At 47.6% G+C, this 25,206-nt stretch overlaps 1 protein-coding gene across 1 annotated transcript; it reads left to right on the top strand.

Moving 5' to 3' along the window:
• The first annotated feature begins 1,394 nt into the window (after positions 1-1,394).
• TVP23C (trans-golgi network vesicle protein 23 homolog C) lies at positions 1,395-24,382 on the top strand. Its single transcript, XM_060647232.3, has 7 exons — positions 1,395-1,524; positions 6,759-6,841; positions 8,573-8,717; positions 14,821-14,910; positions 16,103-16,234; positions 22,634-22,762; positions 23,202-24,382. Exons 1-7 carry the CDS (start codon positions 1,513-1,515, stop codon positions 23,226-23,228), a joined length of 618 nt encoding a protein of 205 aa, XP_060503215.1. The 5' UTR covers positions 1,395-1,512; the 3' UTR covers positions 23,229-24,382.
• The last annotated feature ends 824 nt before the right edge of the window (positions 24,383-25,206 follow it).

Below are 25,206 nucleotides of genomic sequence, written 5' to 3'. Positions count from 1 at the left end.
GGCTTTTCCCTGCACAGCAGAGAGACTGAACTGAGACTTTCCTATACAGGTGGTAATGAATTCAAGTAGAATGCAAACCAAAAACAACACAAAACTCCACAACCCACACACTGGATGGGGCGCCAAACACATGGCATGGGCAGGCTAGAGGCACAGGCCACCTCTTCAGGGCCTTCGCTTTTCACCTCCAAGTGCGGGACCGTAATTCTTTGCCAAGGTTTCTCTCCTTTAAGAATTTATTTTTTTTTCATTATTAGGATATTAAGTTTATTTCTTTATTAAAAAAGTTTTTTGGGGGGGCCCTGGGTGGCTCAGTCCATTAAGCATCTGACTTCGGCTAGGGTCATGATCTTGCGGCTGGTGAGTTCTAGTCCCCCGTCGGGATCTGAGCTGATAGCGTGCAGACTGGAGCCTGCTTCGGATTCTGTGTCTCCCCCTCTCTCTGCCTCTAACCCACTCGCATTCTGTCTCTGATTAAAAACTTTTTTTTTTTAATCTTCATTTATCTTTGAGAAAGAGAGACAGAGTGTGAGTGGGGGAGGAAGAGAGAGAGAGAGGGAGACACAGAATCCAAAGAAGGCTCCAGGTTCTGGGCTGTCAGCACAGAGCCTGACTCCGGGCTGGCATCACGAACTGAGAGTTCATAACCTGAGCCGAAGTCGGACGCTTAACCCAGGTGCCCCTAGGATATTAAGTTTAAAGTAGCACCGGCAAATAGCCATGTAAAAATTGTGATTTCAACGTAAAGGATCCCCTGGATGAAGGAAATGTGCTAATACACATTATTCTATGAGTGTTCCAGTAGCACGCTGATGTAGGTCAGGCAGATAGGATATTCTTATAATCACACTGTTACAGTCACAGTTTCAAAGATGATGTGAAAGTCTCTGAATTTCAGATCCTTCATGGAGCAAAATGACATCACCGGAGATTAAACTTAAAACAGTATGAAGAATTACACTTACTATTTACTAAGCACACTTAACCCTGTTCGGATACCATCATCATCCTCACTTTACAAAACTGAGGAAAGACGTATATAGAGGTTATTGGATAGCTAGTACCGGGAGAAGCCACACGCTCTCACCCGCTTTATTCCTTATTGTTTCCAGGCGTCGATTTTCCTCCCACAATAAAACTCGAGTCCCCCGCCCAGTTCCTTCTAAATAGCGTCCCAGACATTTGCCTCGACCCCGACGCCCCGCCCACACGCTCGCCTCTTCCCTCCATGCCCCGCCCCCGACGCACCGTCCCCCGCACTCGCCCCGCCCCCGGACCTCTCGCCCCGCCTCGCGTCCCGCCCCGAGACCGCCCCGCCCCCGGGCGCCGCGCCCACACGCTCGTCCCGCCCCGGAAGCCACGCCTCCTCAGTTCCTCCTCCCGCAAAGCACCTGGAAGCGGAAGCGGGGACGGGTTGAGCTTGTGCTTTGCTCCTCCCCTCCTGTGGGGACCTGGTCGCGTCAGTGGCCGCGCTGACGTGGCTCCCGGAAGTGGGCCTGGCGCAGGGCGGTCATGTTGCAGCAGGTGAGGGGCCGCGGGCGCGTCGTGAGGGTGGGTGTGGCTGGGCGCCGGGCTTGCTGGGTCCCAGGGGGGGCGCGAGTCTGGCGTCCCGGGGCCGTTGTGCCCGCGCCCCCGCTGGCTGACCGAGCCCCGGGGTTGGGGAGCCGGAGGGAGCGTGGCTGGGGCCCCGAGGCCTCGGTGGGGGGTGGGGGTGCCCCGGCTGAGCCTCGGAGGGACGGCTGCGGGGTGTGCAGAAGCGCATTGCCAGCAGAGGGGGGGCGCCGGATCGCACGGGTGCCGGTGCCGTGCTGAGAAAACGCCCTCGGTGTGAAGTTGCGGGTGGTCTGGCTTTCCCCAACCATTCGGGGACTTTCGGGGGTGCAGTGCGATCCTGCAGGAGTAGGAGACACCGCCAGGCCCTTCCTTGCAGTCAAGTGCTTGTTGCCGAAGTAACACTAATGGTGATTGTTGATCACTTCGATGGTCACGGCTGTGCTCTTAGAGTTAATTACAGTTTGCAGGTCTAGACCAGAGATGAGGAAGAAGAATAATCTCTTCCTAGGTTAAACAAAACAAAACAAAACAAAACAAAACAAAACAAAACTTTTTGCTGTTTATCTTGCACTTTCACTTGAGTATCCATAGCTTTTTTTTTTTTTTTTTTTTCCATTGAGGGATTATTATGGCCCAGGCACCGTTCTAGGCCCTAGGATAGGGCTGTGAACGGCACACATTTCTTACCCTGAAATGTGTGAGTTGTAGGGTGCTGGGGGGTGGGGGCTTGTCGATGGGTTGGGGTGGGGAGACCTAACTAGTTACATATGAGGATGTTTCCAGGTGATGCCAGCAAACACAAAGTGACGTATATAGCAAGTATCTGGGAATAGGGCAGCCTTAGAATTTATGGTCAGTAAAGACCGCTCTAAGGAGGTTGCTTGAGTAGACAAGATCCAGTGATGGTTCGAGTCTGCTTTCTGAACCTGCACCCAGGCTGAAGGAAGCTGGAGAAAAACACACAGCCATACGGACCGTTCCCAAGTCCAGTTTGTGACCGTGAACCTCAAGCGGGCCCTTAAGGCTGCCAGGCACTCGTCCCCACGTTCCCTCAGGCTCCTCCCTCTCCCACCCTCCTGGGCCACTACTGTGGTTTCTCTTTAGACCTTCAGCCTTCCTTCCTTCCTTCCCTCCGCGTCCACCGAGAAACTGGAAGCCATCAGAAGAGAATTTCACACCACCTGCCATATGCTTCTTTGCCCGGGATCTCCCACATACTCTGCCTTTCTTTTCCTGTTCGTTCTCCATCCTTAGGCCATCCTGCCTACTCGTGCACTGGTTTCCATGCCTCTGGTCTGCTGGAAGGTGGTGCTCCAGCAACTCTCTCTTTGCTTTTCTCCATCATCACTGTTTTCTTTCCGTTTTTAAAAGCTTGTTTTTTGTTTTTTTTTTTTTTTTTTTAATTTATTTATTTTGAGAGTGAGCGCGGGTGCAAGCTGGGGAAAGGGCAGAGAGGGAGAGAGAATCCCAAGCAGGCTCTGTGCGGTCAGCGCAGAGCCCTGAAGGGGGGCTTGATCCTGTGAACCTTGATATCGTGACCTGGGCCGAAATCAAGAGTCGGAGGCCCAACCGGCTGAGCCACCCAGGCGCCACCAAAGCTTAAGTGGACATATAAACATGCTTTAATTTCTCCTGCCTTAAAAAATAAAAACTTCACTCTAAACGCCCTTTGAGGTATATCACCCCATTCTTGGTTCCTTAAGATTTATTTATACTTGTCTCTTACTTTTTCTGTTGTCTCTTGTGTCCATTCTAGTCTGGTTTTCTCCCTCTTCCGTCTGCCATCCTGAAACTGCTCTTAGTGAGGTCACTGATGACCTGTTAGAAATACAGTGGTCTTGGGGCCACTCAGTGGGTTAAGAATCCGACTTCGGCTCTGGTCATGACCTCACGGCTCGTGAGTTGGAGCCGCGCATCGGGCTCTGTGCTGACGGCTCAGAGCCCGGAGCCTGCTTTGGGTTCTGTGTCTCCCTCTCTCTCTGCTCCTACCCCATTTGCACTCTCTCAAAAAAGAAACATTAAAAAAAAAAAAAAAAGAAAGAAATACAGTAGTCTCTGTGGTTTTCATCCTCCTTGTGAGCAGCGTTTGACACGGTTGATCTGACCCTCCTCCTGGAAGCACTTTCTTCCCCTGACTCCCTGGACACCACCCCCCTGGTTCAGCTCCTAGGCCTTAGCACATCCTCTCCAGCCCCCACTGCTTACTCCTTCTCATCTTTCTGACCCCTAAATATTGGGAGTGCCCAAGCGTCTGTCTTTGGTGCTTTCATTTTTAGCTGCTCAGGACAAAAACTTTGGAATCTTCCTTAACCCCTTTTCTCTTACCCCCACGTTCAGCCCGTCAGCAAATCCTGTCATTTCCACTCTAAAACGTATTTGGAATCTGGATGTTTTTCGCCACCTCCACTGCCTCCTCCGTAGCCCAAGCCACTGCTTCTTGGCACAAAGCTTCACAGCCTTGTGCCTTTGTCTTTCCCCTCCTTCTCCCAGCTTCGCCATACAGTGGCCAGAATTTTCATTTAACACCCAAATCGGAACATTTTAGAGGATGCTAGTGGTTCCCCTTCTCAATTTTTAAAAAAAGTCTTAGTATCAGCATCTTCAGGTTAAAGGTCCAAAACCAAACTCTTTTTCTTTTTTAAATTTTTTAATGTTTATTTATTTATTTGGGGAGAGACAGAATGTAAGCAGGCAAGAGGCAGAGAGAGAGGGAGACACAGAATCGGAAGTAGGCTCCAGGCTCTGAGTTGTCAGCACAGAACCCGATGTGGGGCTCGAACTCACTGACCGGGAGATCATGACCTGAGCCGAGGTTCGAAGCTGAACCGACTGAGCCACCCAGGCGCCCCAAACTTAGTGTCTTAATAGAAATTTATCTTCTAGTTCCAGGTCAGAAGTCAAAAACGAGTCAAGGGCTAAGGAGGCACCAGGATACTCTTCCCCTCTCAAACTCCTTAATTCAGAAATCTGTTTGCAAAAATCTGTTTGCTAAAAAGTTACATATTTACAGATTCCAAGCATTAGCACCAGGAAGTCTGGCAGGACTGAGAGGAGGCATTATCAGTCCACCACAGTTCAAGAAGGGGGTGCGGCCCGAGATAAGGTCTTAGAGGTGGGCGGGGCCGGGTGGTGATGGTTCTGATGGGTAGTCCATTTTTATGAAGTCAAAGTAGGGAGATGATATGTATGAGAGGTCACCCCATCTGCTGGATATGGATTGGATTGTTGGGATCAAGGAGAAGTGTCGGCTTTTCAGACCCTAGCATCATACTGTGGATCTCAGTCTTGGCTGTACATTATTGTCATCTGAGGGGCTTTAAAAAAATCTGGATGCCCAGACCACACCCCAGACCACCTTGGGGTGGGGATCAGGTATCAGGGTTTCTTTCTCTTTTTCTTTTCTTTTTCTTTTCTTTTCTTTTCTTTTCTTTTCTTTTCTTTTCTTTTCTCTTTTTTCTTTTCTCTTTTCTCTTCTCTTCTTTTCCCTTTCCTTCCTTCCTTCCTTCCTTCCTTCCTTCCTTCCTTCCTTCTTTCTGTCTGCCTTTCTTTGTGTCTTTCTGTCTTGTACCCAAGGCAGTTTCAACCTGTGAGCCAAGGTTGAGAACCACTGGCCTCAGATCTGAGTCTATTTTCCTCTTAAAACCTTAGCCCCCATTCTGCTTCTCTCACTGTTCTCTTACTCTGTGGACCCCTACATAGACTTTGTGCGTTTCCACTCTCTGCCTTTGAAAATATACCTAGTCAAGGGACTGGAGTGAGCAGGAGGCCTTGCTCTGTCGGCACCCAGCACATAAGCTCTCCTCCGGAGCCCTTTGGTGGGAAAGATTCGCTTCCTCCTCTGTGCTCCCGTTTGCATTCCTGTTTCTCCTGGCTCCGATCACAGTCTGCAGTTGCCTCCTTTGTTCATCCGCTCCCGCCTTCAAGGAATATTGTGCCGCCTGGCCGGGTGCTATGCGGTACACCGGGACTTATTACAACACAGTGACAGTCCTTGCCCCCAGGAGCTTAGTGTCTAGATGGAGGTGGTCCTTGGAGAGCTGTAGTAGGATTGTCGGGCAGGCGGGGATTGGAAATGGGAAGCCTGGGGATTTCAGGGCAAGTTTCTCAGCTCTTTGGGTATTGTAGCTGAAATTTCCCAGGTGGATTTGGTGTTGCCTGAGGGCTTGCTGTGTAGGGGATGGAGAAGGGAAGAGCTTTCTGGGTGGAGAAAAGATGTGAAAGGCAGGCAGATGGGAGCCCCTGGTGTTTTCTGAGAACACGTAGTGGTAGAACTGTATCGCTGCGCTGCCCAGTGGGAGGGAGCGTCGGAAGGGAAGGAGGGGATGGGTGGAGGAGGTGAGTTTTACCTTCTACCCTTCTACCCGGAGGAGCACCGCTGAGAACTATTTGCGAGGGGAAGGACCCGCTGTGACTGTCCTGTGAGGAAGATTGCCCTGTGGGTGATGAGGGGCTGGAGTCCGGCAGGGAGGAGGTGAAGGCAGGTGGGTGGTGGGTGGCTGGCGCCAGGCAAGGGGTGAGAGCAGGTTCGTCGTGGTTGCGGCTGAGGCTGGGCTGAGGCCGGGCTGAGGCCGCAGCGGGTCGAGGTGTGAGCCACCCTGAGGGTCCGAGGCCGAGAAAGGGAGAAAGGCTGTGCGTCGAGGGCGGAAGACAGAAGGGGAGGTCCCGGCTCAGGGTTTTTGAAACCTCTTTCCAGCAACAAATGACCCCTGAAGAAGTTCATATGCCGACCGGAGAGGTCCCAGAGGAAGACCTAAGATACAAGAGAGTGTAAATAAAGGGGAAATTGATGGAGGAGGCAGGAAAGGAAGAGATTCCGAGCCCCGTGGCTGGTTTCACGTTGGATAAACAGAGACTAGTGAGAAGGGGTCGGGGAAACGGGTGCAGGCAGATGATTTCGTGAAGGAGCCAAAAGCATGGAGTTTGTCCCCGGGAGTCCCTGCTGGTGACGGAGCCGCTGAGCGCAGCAGCCGTGGGAAGTTTCCAGGAGCGTTATTGGCCCCCCATGGTTTGTCCCAGGGCTCAGCAGCGGGGTAGCGATGGCTCGATGCCAGCCGACGGGGGTGCCCTTTCGCTAGGTTGTGAATTCCCGATGTCCGGGACCGTGTCTGTCTTCTGCTTTCCATTTTGGCGTGGTGCCTTCTATGTAGGAGACACGCAAGTACTGAGTTTCCTCTTGCTTCACGGATATTTAATTTTCCTGCCAGGACAGTAATGATGACACCGAGGATGTCTCCCTGTTTGATGCGGAAGAGGAGACCACTAACAGACCAAAAAAATCCAAAATCAGGTAAGAGGGTGAGTCGTCGGAGTTGGGTTCTGTGTGTCGACGGGTGCCGGCCGATGGCCGAGCAGCAGAGCGGTTGCCACGAACTTGTGCGCAGCGGCCACCTGGCGGTTTGAGCTTTGGTCTGGGGCACAGGCGACAGTTCAGATTTGCTGTGGGAGTTAACTGGCCCGTGGAGTTTACTCAGTGCCGCGTCTTCACGTCTGCGAAGCCGATTTTGTGAACCCTCGTGTGTTTACTTCTACCACTTGTTTATCAAGAGTGCATCGTTTCTTTAGACCCTGTGCGTGTTGCATTCGGATTGATTGTGCAGATTTCAGAATCGGATCTTTTGTCGATAACACGAACACGTCAAGCCAAACAGACCTCGATTCCAAATTCAGGTCCCTGTCAAGAGATTGGCTTACTGCGGTTGACTCCCACCTGACCTTTGAGAAGATGATGCTGAGTGAGAGACGGCAGTCACAAAAGACCACTCGTATGCTTTCATTTATACGAAATGCCCAGAATAGGCAAATCTGTAGAGACAATTGTACGTTAGCGTTGTCTGTGGCTGGAGAGAGGGGTGGGGTTGGGGCGGATGAGGAGGGACTGCCCGTGGGTGCCGAGTTTGTTTTGGGGTAATGAGAAAGCTCCAAAGGAGAGCGCGCGGTTCTGTGAATATACCAAAAAACCGTTGGGGCCTCCATTTTAAACAGACGAATTGCGGGGTATGTGGATTATACCTCAATAAAGCTGTTAAAACCAAAAGTCTGCCTGAGAGCTACTTTGCCTTAAAGCCAGAAGTGATTTCTGAAGGCCTAGGAGTTCTGTTTTATTTTTATTTATTTTAATTTCTAACTTAATTTCTGTGCCCAGCATGGGGCTCGAACTCGGGACCCCGAAGTCAAGAGTCGCGTGGTCTACTGACTCTGCCAGCCAGGCACCCTGGAATTAGTTTTTTATGTGACAGTAATTTCTTTTTTAATTAAAAAAAAAATTTTTTTAATGTTTGTTTATTTTTGTGAGAGAGAGAGAGAGAGAGAGCGAGCGCGAGTCGGGGAGGGGCAGAGAGAAAGGGAGACAAAGAATCCGAAGCAGGCTCCAGGCTCCGAGCTGTCAGCACAGAGCCTGGCGCAGGGCTCAAACTCATGAACCATGAGATCATGACCTGAGCCGAAGTTGGATGCCCAACAGACTGAGCCACCCAGGCGCCCCATCTTCTTAAATTTTTTTTAACGTTTATTTATTTTTGAGAGACAGAGAAAGACAGAGCACGATCAGGGGAGGGGCAGAGAGAGAGAGGGAGACACAGAATCCGAAGCAGGCTCCTGGCTCCGAGCTGTCAGCACGGAACCCGGCGCGGGGCTCGAACCCACGAACCGTGAGATCATGACCTGAGCCGAAGTCGGACGCTCAACCGCCTGAGCCACCCAGGCGCCCCATATGAGAAAATAGTTTTTAATCCTGAGAGTATAGTTTCCTGAATTCTCCAAGCTTGGCAGAGTGGCTCATATATTTTGTGAAAGTTCAAGTCCTATTTGCATATGGTATTTTCTGTGGCAGCAAGGCCCAGTCAGATAATGGGACTTAATGTAAAAATAGAGGAGGCCATTTGCTTTTTCCTCAGAATCGTCTCTTGTTTTGACCAAACCCTGGCTGGTGGATGCTGTGGCGGAAGGCGTCGTTCATCTGTGTCCGCAGCCCCTGTGCTGAAGCGTAATTGCCTTTCTTTCACTGTGTTTTGATTTCCAGACACCCGGTGGCGTCATTTTTCCATTTGTTCTTTCGAGTCAGTGCCATCGTCGTCTATCTGCTCTGTGAGTTGTTCAGCAGCAGCTTTATTGCCTGTATGGTGACAATTATCTTGTTGTTGTCGTGTGACTTTTGGGCAGTCAAGGTAGGTCTGATTGTTTTCTCATTTTAACGTTGTATTTGATGTGATGAGACTGAACGATGTATGAACCGTGGGGGGAGAACGACCCTTAGCATCTTGGATTTGTCTTCATTTATATCTTTCTGTCGCCGCAGGCGTCCCGTGTGTTAAGGTCTATCATCAGATCACATGTAGGTTATTATACTACTACTGATTTATCTGTGCCTTATGTCAGCCTCCATCAGCTTTAAAATTAAACAGAGAAGCAAAGTGTGATCGCAGCCACAGGTCCTGTATACTGTTTCTAATTCATATCACTTGTCTTGCTTCAGGGCGTGCTGTGTGCGATATCTAGATAAGAGCCCAGGAGAGGGCACGCGCCCATTCTTGAGGAGCGTGCCCGCCATTCGCAAAGGCCCCTATGCGTGTCCCAGGGCAGTGTTTCTCCACCAGGACCAGTTTTGTTCCCCAGAGGACGACTGGCCATGTCCGAAGACGGTTTTGGTCGTCACAGCTGGGGTTGGGGGAGGTGTGTTGCTGACATCCAGTGGGTAGAGGCCGTGGATGCTGCTAAGGTCCTAAGGTGCACAGGATAGCCCCCTACAACGAAAAATTTTCTGACCCCAGATGTCAGTAGTGCAGAGGTCGAGAAACCCTGCTAGAAGGGATAAGAGGGAGTAAGAAAGAAATGGTTTTAAACTCAAAGGCAACTGTAAGTAGACGGATGGGTGGATAGACAGATAGACACCTAGATAGATGGACGCGTGATAAGGTAACTGTAGTAAAATATTAAATACAGACTCTAGTGGTAGGCATTTGGGTGCTCACTATAAAATTTGACTTTGCTGTGTGTTTGGAAATTTTCATAGTCAAATGGTGGGGGAAAAAAGTCAAAGGTTTTAAAAAAAAAAAAAAACTAATTTTGGAATTTCCGAGACGTGTGTATTGGTTCAGAGACCAGTAAGATGTTACAAGTCTATTCCCAGCCACCAACCCACCCATTTTTTAGACCTTTCAGTTCTCCCACCAGAAGTGGCTGGCTCGGTGGTCGCCAGCTTCCATAGGCCACAAAATGCTGAGAATGGGGATTATAAAGGTCTCTCTTTTTCTTTTTAAAGTTTCTTTATTAATTTTGAGAGAGACAGAAGGAGTGCACTCCAGTTGTGGAGGGGCAGAGAGAGAGGGGGAGAGAGGATCTCTGAGCTGAAATCGAGTCAGAGGCTGAACCAACTGAGCTACCCAGGCATCCCCATAAAGGTCTCTTTTATTTAGGCTTTTTTTTTTTTTTTTTTTTTTTACTGTCTTTGGCTTATATTTCTTTGAATTTCTTCTGTTGCTCTACGCTCTGCACTGTTTACTGTATCCCGGTCACAATTTTGTTTTGAGGCATGTTTCTTTTTGTTGTTCATGTAATGTCTGTTTAGCCTGATAGAACAACAGCCTTCGGTCAGTTCTTCCTGGTCATTTCCAAATTCTTATAATTAAATCCTTCTGGGTTTAGGGTTTTAAAAACCCAGTGCCAAAAAGTGTATTTTCTGATAAAGATTTTGTTTTTCTTCTTCTTTTTTTTTTTTTTAAGCAAGGACTTAAAAAATGTCACTCTTTTATCTGTGGCAGAATTACTTTCACAGATGCCCAAACCACTGAGATATAAAGCAAATTAATTTTAACAGTAAATGTAATTTGATTAAACTCTTTTTTTTTAATTTTTTTTTTTAACGTTTATTTATTTTTGAGACAGAGACAGAACATGAACGGGGGAGGGTCGGAGAGAGAGGGAGACACAGAATCTGAAACAGGCTCCAGGCTCTGAGCCATCAGCCCAGAGCCCGACGCGGAGCTCGAACTCACGGACCGCGAGATCGTGACCTGAGCCGAAGTCGGACGCTTAACCGACTGAGCCACCCAGGCGCCCCTAAACTCTTTTTTTTTTTTAATGTTTATTTATTTTTGAGAGAGAGACAGAGAGTGTTAGTGGGGAGGTGTGGAGGGAGAGGGAGACACAGAGTCCCAAACAGGCTCCAGGCTCTGAGCCGTCAGCACAGAGCCCGACGCGGGGCTTGAACTCGCAGACTGTGAGATCATGACCTGAGCCGAAGTCGGACGCTCAACTGACTGAGCCCCCCAGGAGCCCCTCTTTTTGAAGATAACAGTTTGAAGATTGGGTCAAACATCAAGAGCCCAGCCGAAAGATCTAACTAAAATGGCAACAGTAGAAGAAGTAAATGGCAAAGATAATATCCGACCAATTTAAACCAGAAGAAACCTGGCATTATAATATTATCAGACAAAATAGAGAGTAAGACAGCACTCAAGGGAATAAGAAAGGGCCTCTTATGAATGCCAGTGAGGACCAGTCACGGAATGGCATCCCTTCAAACCGGGCGCGGGGAAGAACTATTAGAAGCATTAGGGGAAGATGCGCAAAATGTCGCGACAGGAGTCAAACAAAGTACTGTCTCTGCTGGATCACAGCGACACAAAAGAAGGTCTGAAAGATCTAAACGAAATGGCAGTTGAGCTTACGAGCGACACCGTGGAACTTTGTACCTACAGGGGACCTCTTCCTGTTCAGTCCCCGTGGAACGTTCACAGAAGTTGGCTAAGCGTCACAGTGAAGAAAACCCAGATAAATGCCCCAGAGCAGCTCTGTTTTCTAGCCCGGTACAATAAAGCTAAGAATTCATTAAACAGAATGGTTTTCCAAATCAGAATTACAAGTAAATGCCAACCTGCTGAGATACCTTGGCTTTAAACAGGAAATAAAGACTGTGAATACAGATTATTTATACCCTAATGACAACGATCATCTACACTGAAGCTTTCAGAACGTGTCTATTGCTGAACTCGGAGGAAAAACACAGGCAGAAGGCTTTTATCGTTAGAGGTCCAGAAGTGTCCAAAACAATAAGCCAGAGAGAAATTAGGAAAATAATCTAATGGTCAAAGCAGAAAAGAACAGGATAATGGGAAAAGAGTTTGAAAATGTTCCAAGAGGCGTTGTTTGAAAATCGCCAATAAGAGAGGCCCCCGACTGTCCTCTGTCTTCAGGGGCAGCTCTCCTCTTTCCTTAGTCTTTCAGTGTTAGCATTTCTACAATGTGAATTTTGGTCTGAAGGCTCTTCTTTTCTTTTTTAAACATTTAAAAAAATTTTTTTAAATTTATTTTGAGAGAGAAAGTGAGTGAGCATGAGCGGGGGAGGGGCAGAGAGAGAGGGAGAGAGAGAATCCCAAGCAGGCTCTGCACCGTCAGTGCAGAGCCCGACGTGGGGCTCAGTGTCACGAACCGTGAGATCACAACCTGAACCAAAATCAAGAGTCGGACGCTTAACTGCGACACCCAAGGCAGCCCTCAAATCACTGTTTTTTGTTTTTTTGTTTTTTTTTTTAATGTTTACTTATTTTAGAGAGAGAGTGCAAGTGGGGAAGGGGCAGAGATAGAGGAGGGCAGAGGATCTGAAGTGGTCTCCGTGCTGACAGCAGACAGCCTGACGCAGGGCTCCAACTCAAGAACTGAGATCATGACCTGAGCTGAAACCCAAGAGGTGGTCACCCACCCAACTGAGCCTCCCAGGCGCCCCGCAGATCACTGCTTTTTAACTTGAGCGAACCAGACGCATATGAGTTGCCTTATTCCTACTCCATTTCCAGTCAATCACCTCAAGTCCCATAAATCGATTGATTTTACTTTTTTCCCAAGGGCTCTGGGCTACTGATCTTTCTAGAATGTTGCTCTCATTCCCGAATCACCTTAACACCCGGATTCCTAACCTTTTTGTGCCATGGACCCCTTTCACAGTCTCATGAAGTTGTGAGCTCATTTATTTATTTATATTTATTTATTTATTCATTTAAGTAATCTCTACACCCAGTGTGGGGCTCGAACTCACAACCCTGAAATCAAGAGTCACACGCTCCATGGAGTGAGCCAACCAGGCGCCCCTGTGAACGCTTTTCAGTACGTGAGGGAAAATACATAAGATTTCAGAGGAAGTCACGTACATTGAAATATAATGGAAACGTTAAAAAGGCAGATTTCTGATTTTACAATACGTGCTTCTCTTGGAATGTCTAGTTACTTTCAAAGCAGTGGCAAGCATAAAAGCTATACTGTGGTGTCTGCAGGTTTTTTTTATTGGTCCAAGTCACAGGTACCGCTGCTCCTACCGTGGTTTGTTGTCTGCACTCATAATTTAAAGATAAACTAAACTTCAGAAGTTAGTGAAAATAAAGATACAACTTTTTCCTCCCCCAAATTTCACAGAACCCCTGAATCTGTTAGTGGGCACCCCAGATTAAACATCTTCTGCATTGGGGTGCCTGGGCGACTCAGTCGGTGAGCATCTGACTCTCGGTCTCTGCTCACGTCATGATCTGGTTGTGTGGGTTCAAGTCCCCGGTTCGGCTGTGCGCTGACAGTGCGGAGCCTGCTTGGGGGTCTCTCTCTCCCTCTCTCTCTGCCCCTCCCCCTTCCCCCCCACTTGCTGCCTCTGTCCGTCTCTCACAGTCAATAAATAAACCTTAAAAAATATTCTCCTGCATTAGGGATTCCTACTTATCCTTTAAATTTTATTCTCAATGTTGATTCCTCAAGGGAGGCCATTTCTGACTCCCAGACTAGATCAGATTTCTGTTTGACTGTTATGGCAACCTACACTCCTCCCCCACCGCCTCTCCCTTGCCCTTCCCTTCCCGCAGGTGGTGGTGGTGGCACATTCCTGTGCTGGTTGACTGCCTCTCTTCCCCATGACACTTGCAGCTGGGATAGTACCTCATAGTAGGTGCTCAGTAAACATCAGTGGCGTAAATAAACCTTGAGAAAGCTATCAAAGTCATTGGTCGTAGTTTGTTACCTTAGTAAGAGGAAAAGAGCTTGGGACGTTTGAGGTGCTGAATGAGGAGTAGTGCCTGTAACCTCTGTCTTAACTTAGTCAACGTGGGCTGCTATAACCATACCATAGACTGGGTGGCTTATAAACAGTAGGAACTTCTTTTTCCGATTCTAGGGGCTGGAAGTCCAAGATCAGGTTGTCAGGATGGTCAGCTTCTGGTGAGGGCCTTCTTCTGGGTTCTGGACTGCCACTTTCTCATTTTATCTTCACATGGCAGAGCAGAGAGAGGCAGTAAACTCTCCTGACTCTTAAAAGGGTACTGATCCCATTCGCGAACGCTCCATCCTATGACCTCATCGCATCCTGATCGCCCACAAAGGCCCCACCTCCTAATACCGTCACGTGGGGGTGGGGCAAGAGTTTGAACATGTGGGTTTGGCGGGGGCGGGGCACAAACCTTCAGTCCAGAACCACCATTTTTAGAGACGCACAGTTATTTGGAGCTGCAGTCGGGGTATGTAGGGAAAAGGTAGTCTCAGTAACTAAAGAGCACGGGGCTTAGGAACACATTAGGGAATTAGACAAAGGACACAAGTTCATGAGCAAAAAAGAGAAGGGTAATTTTTTTTTTTTTAATGCTTATTTTTGAGAGCCAAAGCATGAGCGGGGGAGGGGCAGAGAGAGAGGGAGACACAGAATCCGAAGCAGGTTCCAGGCTCTGAGCTGTCAGCACAGAATCTGACGGGCTCAAACTCACAAACTGTGAGATTATGACCTGAGCCAAAGTCGGACCCTTAAATGAGCCACCCAGGCACCCCGAGAATGTCTTTATTCTTTTTTTTAAATTTTTTTTTAAATGTTTATTTATTTTTGACAGAGACAGACAGAGCATGAGTGGGGGAGGGGCAGAGAGAGAGGAGACACAGAATCCAAAGCAGGTTCCAGTCTCTGAGCTGTCAGCACAGAGCCTGATGCGGGGCTCGAACTCACCAACCATGAGACCATGACCTGAGCCTAAGTCGGACGCTTAACCGACTGAGCCACCCAGGCGCCCCGAGAAGGGTAATGTTTATGGACACGCCCACCCTGTCACCTCTACCCCTGCGGGTCCTGCCATTGCATTTCCTGTATTGTTTTGTTCAGGCCTGGTATGTGGTGGTCTTTGTTAACTGGATATTGTGGAGGTAAAGCCCACGATTTTTTTGGTTGGTGATGTGTTCACGCCGAGATGTGGTCTCGTAGGCCTTTAAAAGACACTTTTTAAAAACGCGTGTGTATATGTTCTTCTTTCTCAGAATGTCACAGGTAGACTCATGGTTGGTCTGCGTTGGTGGAATCACATAGACGAAGATGGAAAAAGCCATTGGGTGTTTGAGTCCAGGAAGGTAAGCTGCCCTTTTTATTTTTCAAAGTGTCATTCAGTAAGTTACATGTAGATTACACTTGCATGTTGAAGGCCAAAGTATTCAGGACTGGAAGTGCTACCCCACATTGCTCGGCATGTCAGCACTTAACCAGACGGCCTCCCGAAACTTGGCTGCGTTTTTCTGTCTAGTTGAGATTGGAAGAAAGGCATGTATAGGAAAGAAGCCTCTGAGACAGGAGGTTGGGTCGGAGTTTGTGCTGTGTGCTAAGCCGCCCATCAGGGGCTGCTGATAAAGCATCTCTGAGGACCCACTGTGTTGTGTTGCCTCGCCTGGTACCTCCGGGGATTTCTTCCTGTTAGGAGAGAACTGTTTCCAATAGCTTGTTCTGTCCTCGTTCCCGTGGTCCACTGCCCCGTGTGCGCAGGAACAAGAAAAAGAAGGATTACAAGTGGATAGAAAATCTGAATTGATCAGAGCCGTCTCTCCTTTAAGCCTCTGCCTTCAGGAGCCCCAGGGGACGCTGACCTGTTTTGGGTTAGCCTGCTCATCTGCGGTGAACATTCAGGTTCCCCTGGAAATCGGCTTGAGAGGCAGAGGACAGAATTCTTGGAGACGCTACTAATTACATTGTTGGCCTGATGCTCGGAAGGACCTCGACAAGTACCACTTGCAAGGAAGCAGTGTTGTGCTTAGTGAGCCCGTACTCCTTATATCATAAAATCCACCGTGGAGGCAAGTCAAACAAGAAAGTTAAACTTTCTGGGGATTGCTGAAACACTGTGGTCATTGCCCAGAATCCCTTGATTCCATTTCTTTCTCTGGACCCCTGACCAGGATGACTAGCCTTGATTTCCTTGATCCTTACCTCCTAAGGTGTGATTCCAAACTTCCTTATGAATGAACAGTGTTAGGTACAGTGAGAATTGAACAGAAGTCCATCACAAGCAACGTTTTCTGTGTTGGGTCATGACAGACTGTCCACTCGGCCCCGAAGTTTCCAAATTCTCGAATTAAAGCATATTTAAGCCAGTTCTTAAGATTAAATCGTGGTGGGTCCACTAACTGTCCTTTGGGGGGTTCTAACTTGGGACTTGGGTCATTTGTATTAATTTATTTGACTTTTAGGTTATGGTGTTTGTCATTAAAAATGTTAAGCTTTTTGCTGGTAGATACCACAATATTGGTTATTAAACTCACGTTCTTTTTTTAGGATTCTGCTCAAGAGAGTAAAACTGTTTCCGAGGCCGAATCGAGAATCTTTTGGTTGGGACTTATTGCCTGTCCGGTGCTGTGGGTGATATTTGCCTTCAGTGCGCTGTTCTCCTTCCGAGTGAAGTGGCTGGTGAGTGTCAGCGTAGACGTACCGAGTGACTCATCAGGATGTCTGACGGACGATCACAGCGTGCGGCCATCGCTGTTAACGTTGGGGACCTCACTCTCTTGAATAGACTGCTTCATCGCCAATTTCCCGAGTCCGGTGTCCCAACTCTGCCGTTCTCTGAGAACCGGAGGGCAGGATCCTCCCAAAGTTCCCATTTCACCAATTCCCCAAGTGCCTAGCAGGATTTTGACTTCACCCGCCTGGTACAGAGGTTACCATACATTGATCACATTATTATCTTGTTGGATGGGGATGTCCAGTAAACTCCAAACGCGTTTAGCGTAGTTTGGAACTCACAGCGTGATCCTCTCCGAAAACATCAGTTGGTCATTTGTCCCCGTTGTCCATTGGTTATATCGTAAATCTTCCCAGAATGTAACGTCTTAAAACAAGAGGCATCTTGGGGTCTCACAGTTTCTGGTTCAGGAAGTTGGAGAGGGCTTGCCTGGGCGGCTGTGGGCTGGGCTCCGTGTGGTTGCAGTCAGTGGCCGGGGTGGCTGGAGGCTGCTAAGGCATCTCCTTTCCGTGAGGTCCGGTGGCTTCTCCACGTCGTGCTCCCGAAGGGCCAGTTGGGGTTTCCTCTCGGCATGGTGGCTTCGTGGCAGTGAGACTGCTTCCTTGGAGGGTCACAGCTCCACCTGGGAGCGTCCTGCTCAGAAGCTGAATTGCCTTTTACAGCTGTGTCAGTTTGCTGCAGCTGTCCCGATGGAGTGCTGCATTCTGGGAGGCTTAAACGACAGAACTTTATCTTCTCACAGTCCTGGAGGCTAGAAGACCCAGGAGATGTTGGCAGGGTTGATTTCTTCTTTCCGAGGCCTCCCTCCCTGGCTTGTGGATGGCCGTCTTTTCCTGGTTTCTTCCAAGTGGTCTTTCCTCTGCGTGTCTGTGTCCTAATCTCCTCTTTTTACAAGGACGCCGGTCATACCGGATGAGGGTACCCCCCCCTCCCCACCCCCCAGTGACTTCATTTTACCTTAATCAGCTCTTTAAAAACCATGTCTGCAAATGCAGTGACATTCCGAGGTACTGGGTTAGGACTTCAACATTAGAATTTGGGGGAGACACAGTTCAGGCAATGGCAGCAATCAAGGCTCAGACATCATCACTTTTGCCACTTCTCCACTGCAGTGGAATGGGAATTAAGCTTGATAGCTTGATGAGGGGGATCAAGAGGTTCTAGAAAAGCACATGGGATATTGTTGTATCATCTTTGGAAAATATAACCTATCACTTGATCTAAACTGTGAGTCTTGTTTTCATAGTTGAGTTTATCTCAGTATTTTTTTTTTTTAATTTTTTTAACGTTTATTTATTTTTGAGACAGAGAGAGACAGAGCATGAACGGGGGAGGGTCAGAGAGAGGGAGACACAGAATCCGAAACAGGCTCCAGGCTCTGAGCTGTCAGCACAGAGCCCGACGCGGGGCTCGAACTCACGGACCACGAGATCATGACCTGAGGCGAAGTCGGCCGCTCAACCGACTGAGCCACCCAGGCGCCCCTATCTCAGTATTTTTTTAATGATTTTTTTAAGTTTATTTATTTATTTTAAGAGAGAGAGAGAGAGAGAGAGTCCCAAGCAGGCTCTGCACTGTCAGCACAGGCCTGATGTGGGGCTTGAACCCACAAACCATGAGATCATGACCTGAGCCGAAATGAAGAGTCAGATGCTTAACCGACTGAGCCACCCAGGCGCCCCTCACTTAACATCTATCGATTCCAGGTATAGTTTGGCCTTAATTATGTTTTTTCCTCCCATTTTTAATATTTTCTTGTGTCTCTTTTGCTACATAGGCTCTTTTTTCTTTGCGTGTGCACATACATACTTGTCTTTTTGGGATTTGGAAGGTTTATGGTGTGTTTTTGGCGTTTCTAGTAGTTCTCTGTTACTTTAGACCTTTGTTTCACCTGCTCTTTCATGGATTAGGAAACCTGTACCGGTTCCCTGCTATGAAGGACGGTGCAGTTTAACACCCCTGCTTCCTCCCCCTCCTCCCTGCTTCCGCCTTTGGATTTCCGTGGCTTATAGACTTAACTTTAGTTGTTTTAAGTATCGTACTTAAGCCTGTGTCTTGACCTCGAGAGTCTGTTGGAAAGGAAATGAGATAAACCCTCCTTTGTGCCTCCTGTGGTTTCTTCCCTTCCTGTATTGCCTGAGTTTTGTTTGCTGCTGTATTCATTTTGTCAAGGTTCCTAACCATCACCCTTGGAAACCTTTCTTACCGGTTGTTCAGTCTTTGATCTGTTTTTAAATACATTGATTCAGTTCTTTTAACTGCAGTTTTTCCTTTTACCCCCTGGTTGGCTAAATTTCATGGCTGGGTATTTTTTTTTCCCCCCAAAACTTGCAGGTGTTACTTTCCTTTTGCCCTGTCGTGTTTGAGGATGTGAGCCCATTGACTTCATTCTTGATCGATGACTTGGCTGGGTTAATATCCTTAGGTCCCAGGTTCTTTCTCTTAGCGTTTAGAAGACGTTACGTTATCATCTTTCCTTTCCTTTCCTTTCCTTTCCTTTCCTTTCCTTTCCTTTCCTTCCCTTCCCTTCCCTTCCCTTCCCTTCCCTTCCCTTCCCTTCCCTTCCCTTCTTTTTTTTCCTTTTCTTTTCTTTTCTTCCTTTCCTTTTGAGGGGTGGGAGGAGAGAGAGAGAGAGAGAGAGAGAGAGAGAGAGAAGCAGGACTCACCTGAAGCAGGGCTTGTGCTCATCCGAAGGGGGACTTGTGCCCACCCGATGTAGGACTCAAACTCATGAGCTGTGAGATCATAACCTGAGCGGAAGTCAGATGCTTAACAGCTGACCACCCAGGCACCCCTACATTATCATTTTCTTATATTGAATATTGCAGAGAAATCTGAGGTCAGGTTTACTTAACCTCCATGTAAGTGACTGAATCATTTTTCTCCCTGGATGAAGAATTTTTTTTTTTTATTCTCAAAGTTTTACAATATATCCAGAGGGTCTTTGTGTTTATCTTTCTGCATTGAGTTTTCTGGAAACTGTATGCTCCTCTGACATGTAGGCACAGGTTTTGCTTTGAATCAGGACGGTTGTCTTCTGTCAAGTCTTTAAATTTATTTACGTTCCATTTTTTGGCTTCTCTGATTCTGGGGGACCAGTTACCTCTATGTAGGGTCATTTTTATCTGTTCTCCTCTACTGTCTTTCCATTATTCTTTTCTTTTTTTTTAATCTTTATTTATTTTTGAGAGAGAGAGGGGACAGAGGATCTGATGTGGGCTCCACACTATCAGCAGCGAGCCCGATGCGGGGCTCGAACTCACCAACCGCGACATCATGACTTGAACCAAGATAAAGAGTCAGCTGCTTAAGTCACGGAGCCACCCAGGTGCCCCCAGAATCGTTTCTTCACCTGTGTTTTTTACGTAGTCTATTCCTTTCTTGCTTTCTTCTTCTTTTTCCTCCTATTTTTCTTTCTTTCTTTTTTTTTTTTTTAACAGTTTTACATGGATGCCTCTCCCTTCCCCACCCTACCACCGTTTTGCTCGCTTACAGAGGCAGCTCTGTCCAGACCTCGTCTTGACCTTGGCTTAGCGTAGCTGAGTTCTCCTTGACCGCCCCCCTGTGGTGTCAGGTTTCTGGGCTCCGCTTTGAGCTACAGAGTGAACAGTCTTTGGCGGGGCCTGAGAGTAGGTGTGAGGACGACGCGCCCGGCCTCTGGCTGCCTTGTTGGCTTGCTTGGGCTTCGCCTTCTCTTAGGTCGTACGGTTCCTTTCCCTGGGTGGGCGTGTGCTCCCTGCTGGTGCTACCCTCTTGCTTTAGGTGGTTTGTGGGGCCCTGGGGCCTTCCCATCCCTCTGGGAGAGTCAGCCCGGTCTGTGTCTAACACCGTTTCCACTTCCCTAAAACAGGTGAGAGAGGTTCTGTGGAAGGTGGTTTGGGATCCTAGGTTACGACCACCCGGGTTCTCCGGGAACCTCTTCCTACCCCTGCCCCCCCCCCCCCCCCCCCCCCCCCCCCCGGAACATGGACTTGATGGTTGCTGGTCCTTCTGTGCATTCTCTTCTCTTCCTCGTCACCGGAGAGGCAGCTCGTGGAGGGCCGCTGGGATTTCTTGCCTGTGTTGTGTGCTGGTTCCATGGGAGTCGTGACTATTTCTGCATTTTTTTCTCGGGGCTATCTGTCTGTGTCCTCTGGACTTCTGCCCCCAGGCTGTTGGGGTGGGGAAATTTCCCTTGGAGCTTCTTTGGGGATTTTGAGAATTGGGTGGGACAAAACCAAGCTGGCTCTCTCTCTGACCACAAGCCCTTTTTCTCCAGCGTTTATTAGTACCAGCTTGTTTGCCTTTTATTTTAAATCCTACGTTTTTAAACGAATGTATTTTTTTAAAGTTTATTTTGAGAGAGAGAGGGAGAGTGAGCGAGCACGAGCATGAGCGGGGGAGGGGCAAAGAGAGAGGGGGAGAGGGATTCCCAAGCAAGCTCCGTATTGTCAGTGCAATTCAGTCCCGTGAACCGTGAGATCATGACCCCAGGTGAAGTCAAGAGTCCGACTCTCAATGACCGAGCCACCCAGGTGCCCCAAACCCATGTATTTCACAAACCTGTTATATATTAGGGGTAGAGAGATCTTGAAGTCTGGCTTCATGATGTCATCTTAAGCCAGACATCCGCTTGTTTTAACTTATTTAAAAAAGAATTTTTTTTTTTTTTTAATGTTTATTTATTTTCGAGAGGGAGAAAGAGAGTGCGAGCAGGGGAGGGGCAGAGAGAGAGGGAGACACAGAGTCCGAAGCAGGCTCCGGGCTCTGAGCTGTCAGCACAGAGCCCGATGCGGGGCTCGAACTCATGAACTGCGAGATCATGACCTGAGCCGAAGTCGACTGAGCTACCCAGGCCCCCATTTCAGAAACATGAGTCGAAAGAGATGTATTTAAATGAAAATATCGTTCTATGTTTACTCAGGTAACCAGCAACCTTGTCTAATTCTAATGTGTTTATTTCCCTGAGACACAAGTTTAAAACAGCAAGTATAACTCCACTACTATTAGGAATATGAACCTGTTCCTTAATTAAACATTCAAATCCTTTAACCTCCTGAAAATCAGCTGTACAGCCTGTTAAGGGTTAAAGGGAGTGAGTCTGGATTGGAGAGAGATACTCTGTTTAGCCGTGTTGTTTTTTACAGATGTAGCGTTTCCCGGGTAATCCTTTTAATAGCAGATGGGTTGATGAGTTGTTTATTCCAGAGCAGGGGTTGGCAAGCCATGGACTGTAAGCCAAATCCAGCCCAACACCTGTTTTTATAAATTTTTATGGGAACATAGCCTTGCCTCTTTGTTTACATGTCGCCTGTGGCTGCTTTGGGGCCAAAATGGCACAGTTGAGTGCCACAGAGATCACATGGCCTGCAAAGCCTAAAATATTTTGTTATCTGGCCTTTGTAGAAAAACTTGGCCAACCCCTGTTCTAGAGTGGTTAACCATGGGTCCTCCCCACATTGTCCTAATTAACTTTTCTTCCATTATATTTAAAGAATAGGCTTGAGTTTCTTACTCTCTTTTAGTGATCTCAGTGGAGCCACCTATAGGTCCCTGGATGTGGCCCCAGGAAGAAACAACTCAGCCAAAGCACATCTCCTCCTAGTGCGCCCCCCCACCCCCCACCACGTCCCGCTTGTCACAGGAGGCAAACATCTGTGGATTGTTGCCTCAGGGTGCTGCTTTGCTCTCCCAGAAGCCAGTTGTCACACACACCTTAGCAGAGAGCCAAGATTCCCCTCTGCATGCTCTCGGTTTATTGAACTTGACCTATCTCATGGCCATTTTTTCATAATTCTTTTTTTTTTTAAGTTTATTTATGTTGAGAGAGGGAGAGGGTGAGCCGGGGAGAGGCAGAGAGGGAGAGAGCCCGACATGGGGCTCGATCCCATGAACCATGAAATCATGACCTGAGCTGAAACCAAGAGTCGGACGCTCAACTGACTGAGCCACCCAGGTGCCCCTCATTCTTTTGTAATTCTTAAAGGAATAACTAACATTTGAGTCTCTTCTGACTCTCATTTATTTATTTATATCTTTATTCACAGACCCATAGAAAGTACTAGAGAGAATGGTCCCTCCACCGCATCCCCAGGGACTGGCCTGGGGCCTGGTATTTAGAATATGTGTTTCAGAATTATTTGTCTGGGGGGGGGGGTGGGGGGGTGATGACGAAGTGCCTTGTGCACAGCTCGTATTGGATAAGCCTGTGCTGCTGAGTGAAGGAGTCTCATTGGCATAAGCCTCATCCGCGAGCTTCCTTTTTCCTTCTTTTTCCTGCGACAGTCCGCCTCGTTCCACGTGTGGCACGGAGAAAGTTCGGTCAGTGTGAGTCCAGTAGCCGCTGATTATTTTTCCCTTCCCAGGCGGTGGTTATCATGGGTGTGGTGCTGCAAGGTGCCAACCTGTACGGCTACATCAGGTGCAAAGTGGGCAGCAGGAAGAATTTAACCAACATGGCCACATCGTATCTCGGAAAGCAGCTGTTAAGACAGGCAAGTGTTTTCTGGATGTGAGGCTGATTTGGATGCGGTCAGTGACTCATGCAGTCCTTTCTAATTCTTGTAGTGTCTCGTTTTTATGGAATACCTAACAAACATGTGTGCAAGCCGGGGAGGGGCAGAGAGAGAGGGAGAGAGAGAGAGAGAGAATTTGAAACAGGTTCCGAGCTCTGACCTGTCAGCACAGAGCCCGACGCGGGGCTCGAACTCACCGACCGTGAGATCATGACCTAGGCCGAAGTCAGAAGCTTAACCCACTGAGCCACCCAGGTGCCCCCATGTCTATAGTTTTTCACATGATTGGGCCATGGACGGTAAGGCAGTGTAGCAACTGGCTTCACTTCCAAGGATGGGCTGTTTTCCTAGTGCTTTGGAGTCTGGTGTTTTAAGTAAAATTGTTCTCGATATTAAGGGGTTCTTTTCCCTCTTGCAGAACACTGGAGATGATCAGACTTCCTGAAGAGGGGGGACAAAGCTCATGTATTCGGTTACGCGGGGGAATGGCTGGAGAGATTCTGGACTCTGAACCTTTTGGAACTGAGTACATGTTGCAAGGAGGAACGTTGGGTTTGTTTTTCCAGTTTATTAATCTCTTGCTTTAAAAAATTGGAAAAGTCGTTTTCACGTTAAGTTTTTTACTGTCTCTCTAGCGTTTGGGGCTCGAAAGTATGGTGTGGCCAGAGACACTGTCCAAACTGGTTCCCGGTTTACGTAGGTGATGTCCATATGTCTCAAGTTAATGAAAGTGTCTTTACGTGCATATGAATGGAGACCTTTGCGTTTTGACCCACAGAATATGGAAGATGTTCCCCGTCTCTCAGAACTCTAGATGTGTACGTATTTGTCTTGTAGATCGTCGTCAGAAGAAAGTTTTGCTTCCATGGTGAGAGTGAGCACTTTGGCTTATTTAGAAGTTAGAAATAATTGTTAACTTTACAACTTAATACATACTTTGTGATGAAACTTCTTATCTTAGGCACTCACAGGCAGGTAAAAACCAAATTCGGGCCAGTGGTTAACTAGTTCGTAAAGTTTGTTTCCTTTCGTTTGTAACAGGTCGTGTAGTTAGGGCCCAATTAATGTAAATGGAATTTTCCTAGTTTATGTTTAGGGGCTCCCCTAGAGATTGCTGCTGTTCTATTTATTTTTTGGAAGGGTTAGTCAGATTTTACTTTGCCACTTTCCGTAGGCTCTTTGTTGGTCCTTGGCCTAATGAAATCTCTCTTTTATCACTAAAAGAGTATTATTCTTATGTCATAGTGAGAATAATCATTTAAATACTTGGCATAATAAATGCCCAGAAGACATTTTATCTTATGAATCTATTTTTTTTTTCTTGCTATAATGGGGATATTGTAAATCATGCGTTTGTATTAACGGTATTTCTTAAGGCAATATATGTAACAATCTCCAAGCTGTTGTAGGAGTCTATAAATTCTGTTGCAGGTTCTGTAAACTTTGTTGGAGTCCTTCAACCAACAGATTATTTTGTGAATGTATTTATACATTGTTGAAATTTTTCAAAAGATGTTTAATTGAATAAGTCTTTGTTGGAGTGATAGCTTGAAGGTGCATAACTCTATATTTGTATAAAACTCTACTGTTTACAAAGCACTTGGACACGTTTAATCTCATTTCATCCTCGCGACGAACCATTTATGTGCGGTACCAATTTATAGCCGATAAAATGGAATTTTCGATCGAGTGACATATCCAAGGAAACAGATTACTGGAAGGCTCACCAGGGTACATTATGGTTTTTACAGGAACTATTTGTCTCTAAATGTCTTCTGCTTTCTTAGGAATCATTAACTTCTTTTATTAAAAATATATTTTTTTAATGTTTATTTTTGAGAGAGAGAGAGAGAGAGAGAGAGAGACAGACAGCACGAGTGGGGGAGGGGCAGAGAGAGAGGGAGACAAAATCCGAAGCAGGCTCCAGGCTGCCAGCTGTCAGCACAGAGCCTGACGTGGGGCTCGAACCCACGAACCGTGAGATCGTGACCTGAGCCGAAGTCGGACACTGAACCGACTGAGCCATCCAGGTGCTCACTCAGGATTTTATTAAGTGCTTATAAATTTATTAAGTGTTGTTTGCCATTGTGCATATAGTCGTCTGGTGAGGAAAGTTGATGCTGCATAGACATGTGTTTATTTCATCTGAAGGCTCTAACCTACATCTTTAGAGCTGGGAGTCTAACAGGGGCCACGTTGCTATGGTTCTTGAGGTAGCCGTGTTAATTATTTGGACCCGTAATCCCAAGCCAAATACGAATTGAACCTTGGAATCTCCATGTGGCGGAATCTACCACTTGTCTCCCAGTGTCCATTTTTCCCTTCCACAGGTTTGCCACCTATTAGCAGGGACATGGCAACGGAGTTCTCCTTGGATTGTCTAGCTGCATCTTGGCGTGGCCACGTGACCATGTTCTGGCCAA

The sequence above is a fragment of the Panthera onca genome, chromosome E1 (genome assembly GCF_046562875.1).
Source record: "Panthera onca isolate mPanOnc1 chromosome E1, mPanOnc1 haplotype 2, whole genome shotgun sequence".
NCBI classification, from domain to species: Eukaryota; Metazoa; Chordata; class Mammalia; order Carnivora; family Felidae; genus Panthera; species Panthera onca.
Note: the sequence above shows the minus strand (reverse complement) of the source record. Positions and strands in the feature narration are given on the sequence as shown.

What these genes read in the sequence shown, in the direction of transcription:
- TVP23C (XM_060647232.3), top strand. An exon ending in GTGACTTTTGGGCAGTCAAG is followed by an intron (nt 8,718 to 14,820) that starts GTAGGTCTGATT and finishes CTTCTTTCTCAG; the next exon opens with AATGTCACAGGTAGACTCAT. An exon ending in GAAAGCAGCTGTTAAGACAG is followed by an intron (nt 22,763 to 23,201) that starts GCAAGTGTTTTC and finishes TCCCTCTTGCAG; the next exon opens with AACACTGGAGATGATCAGAC.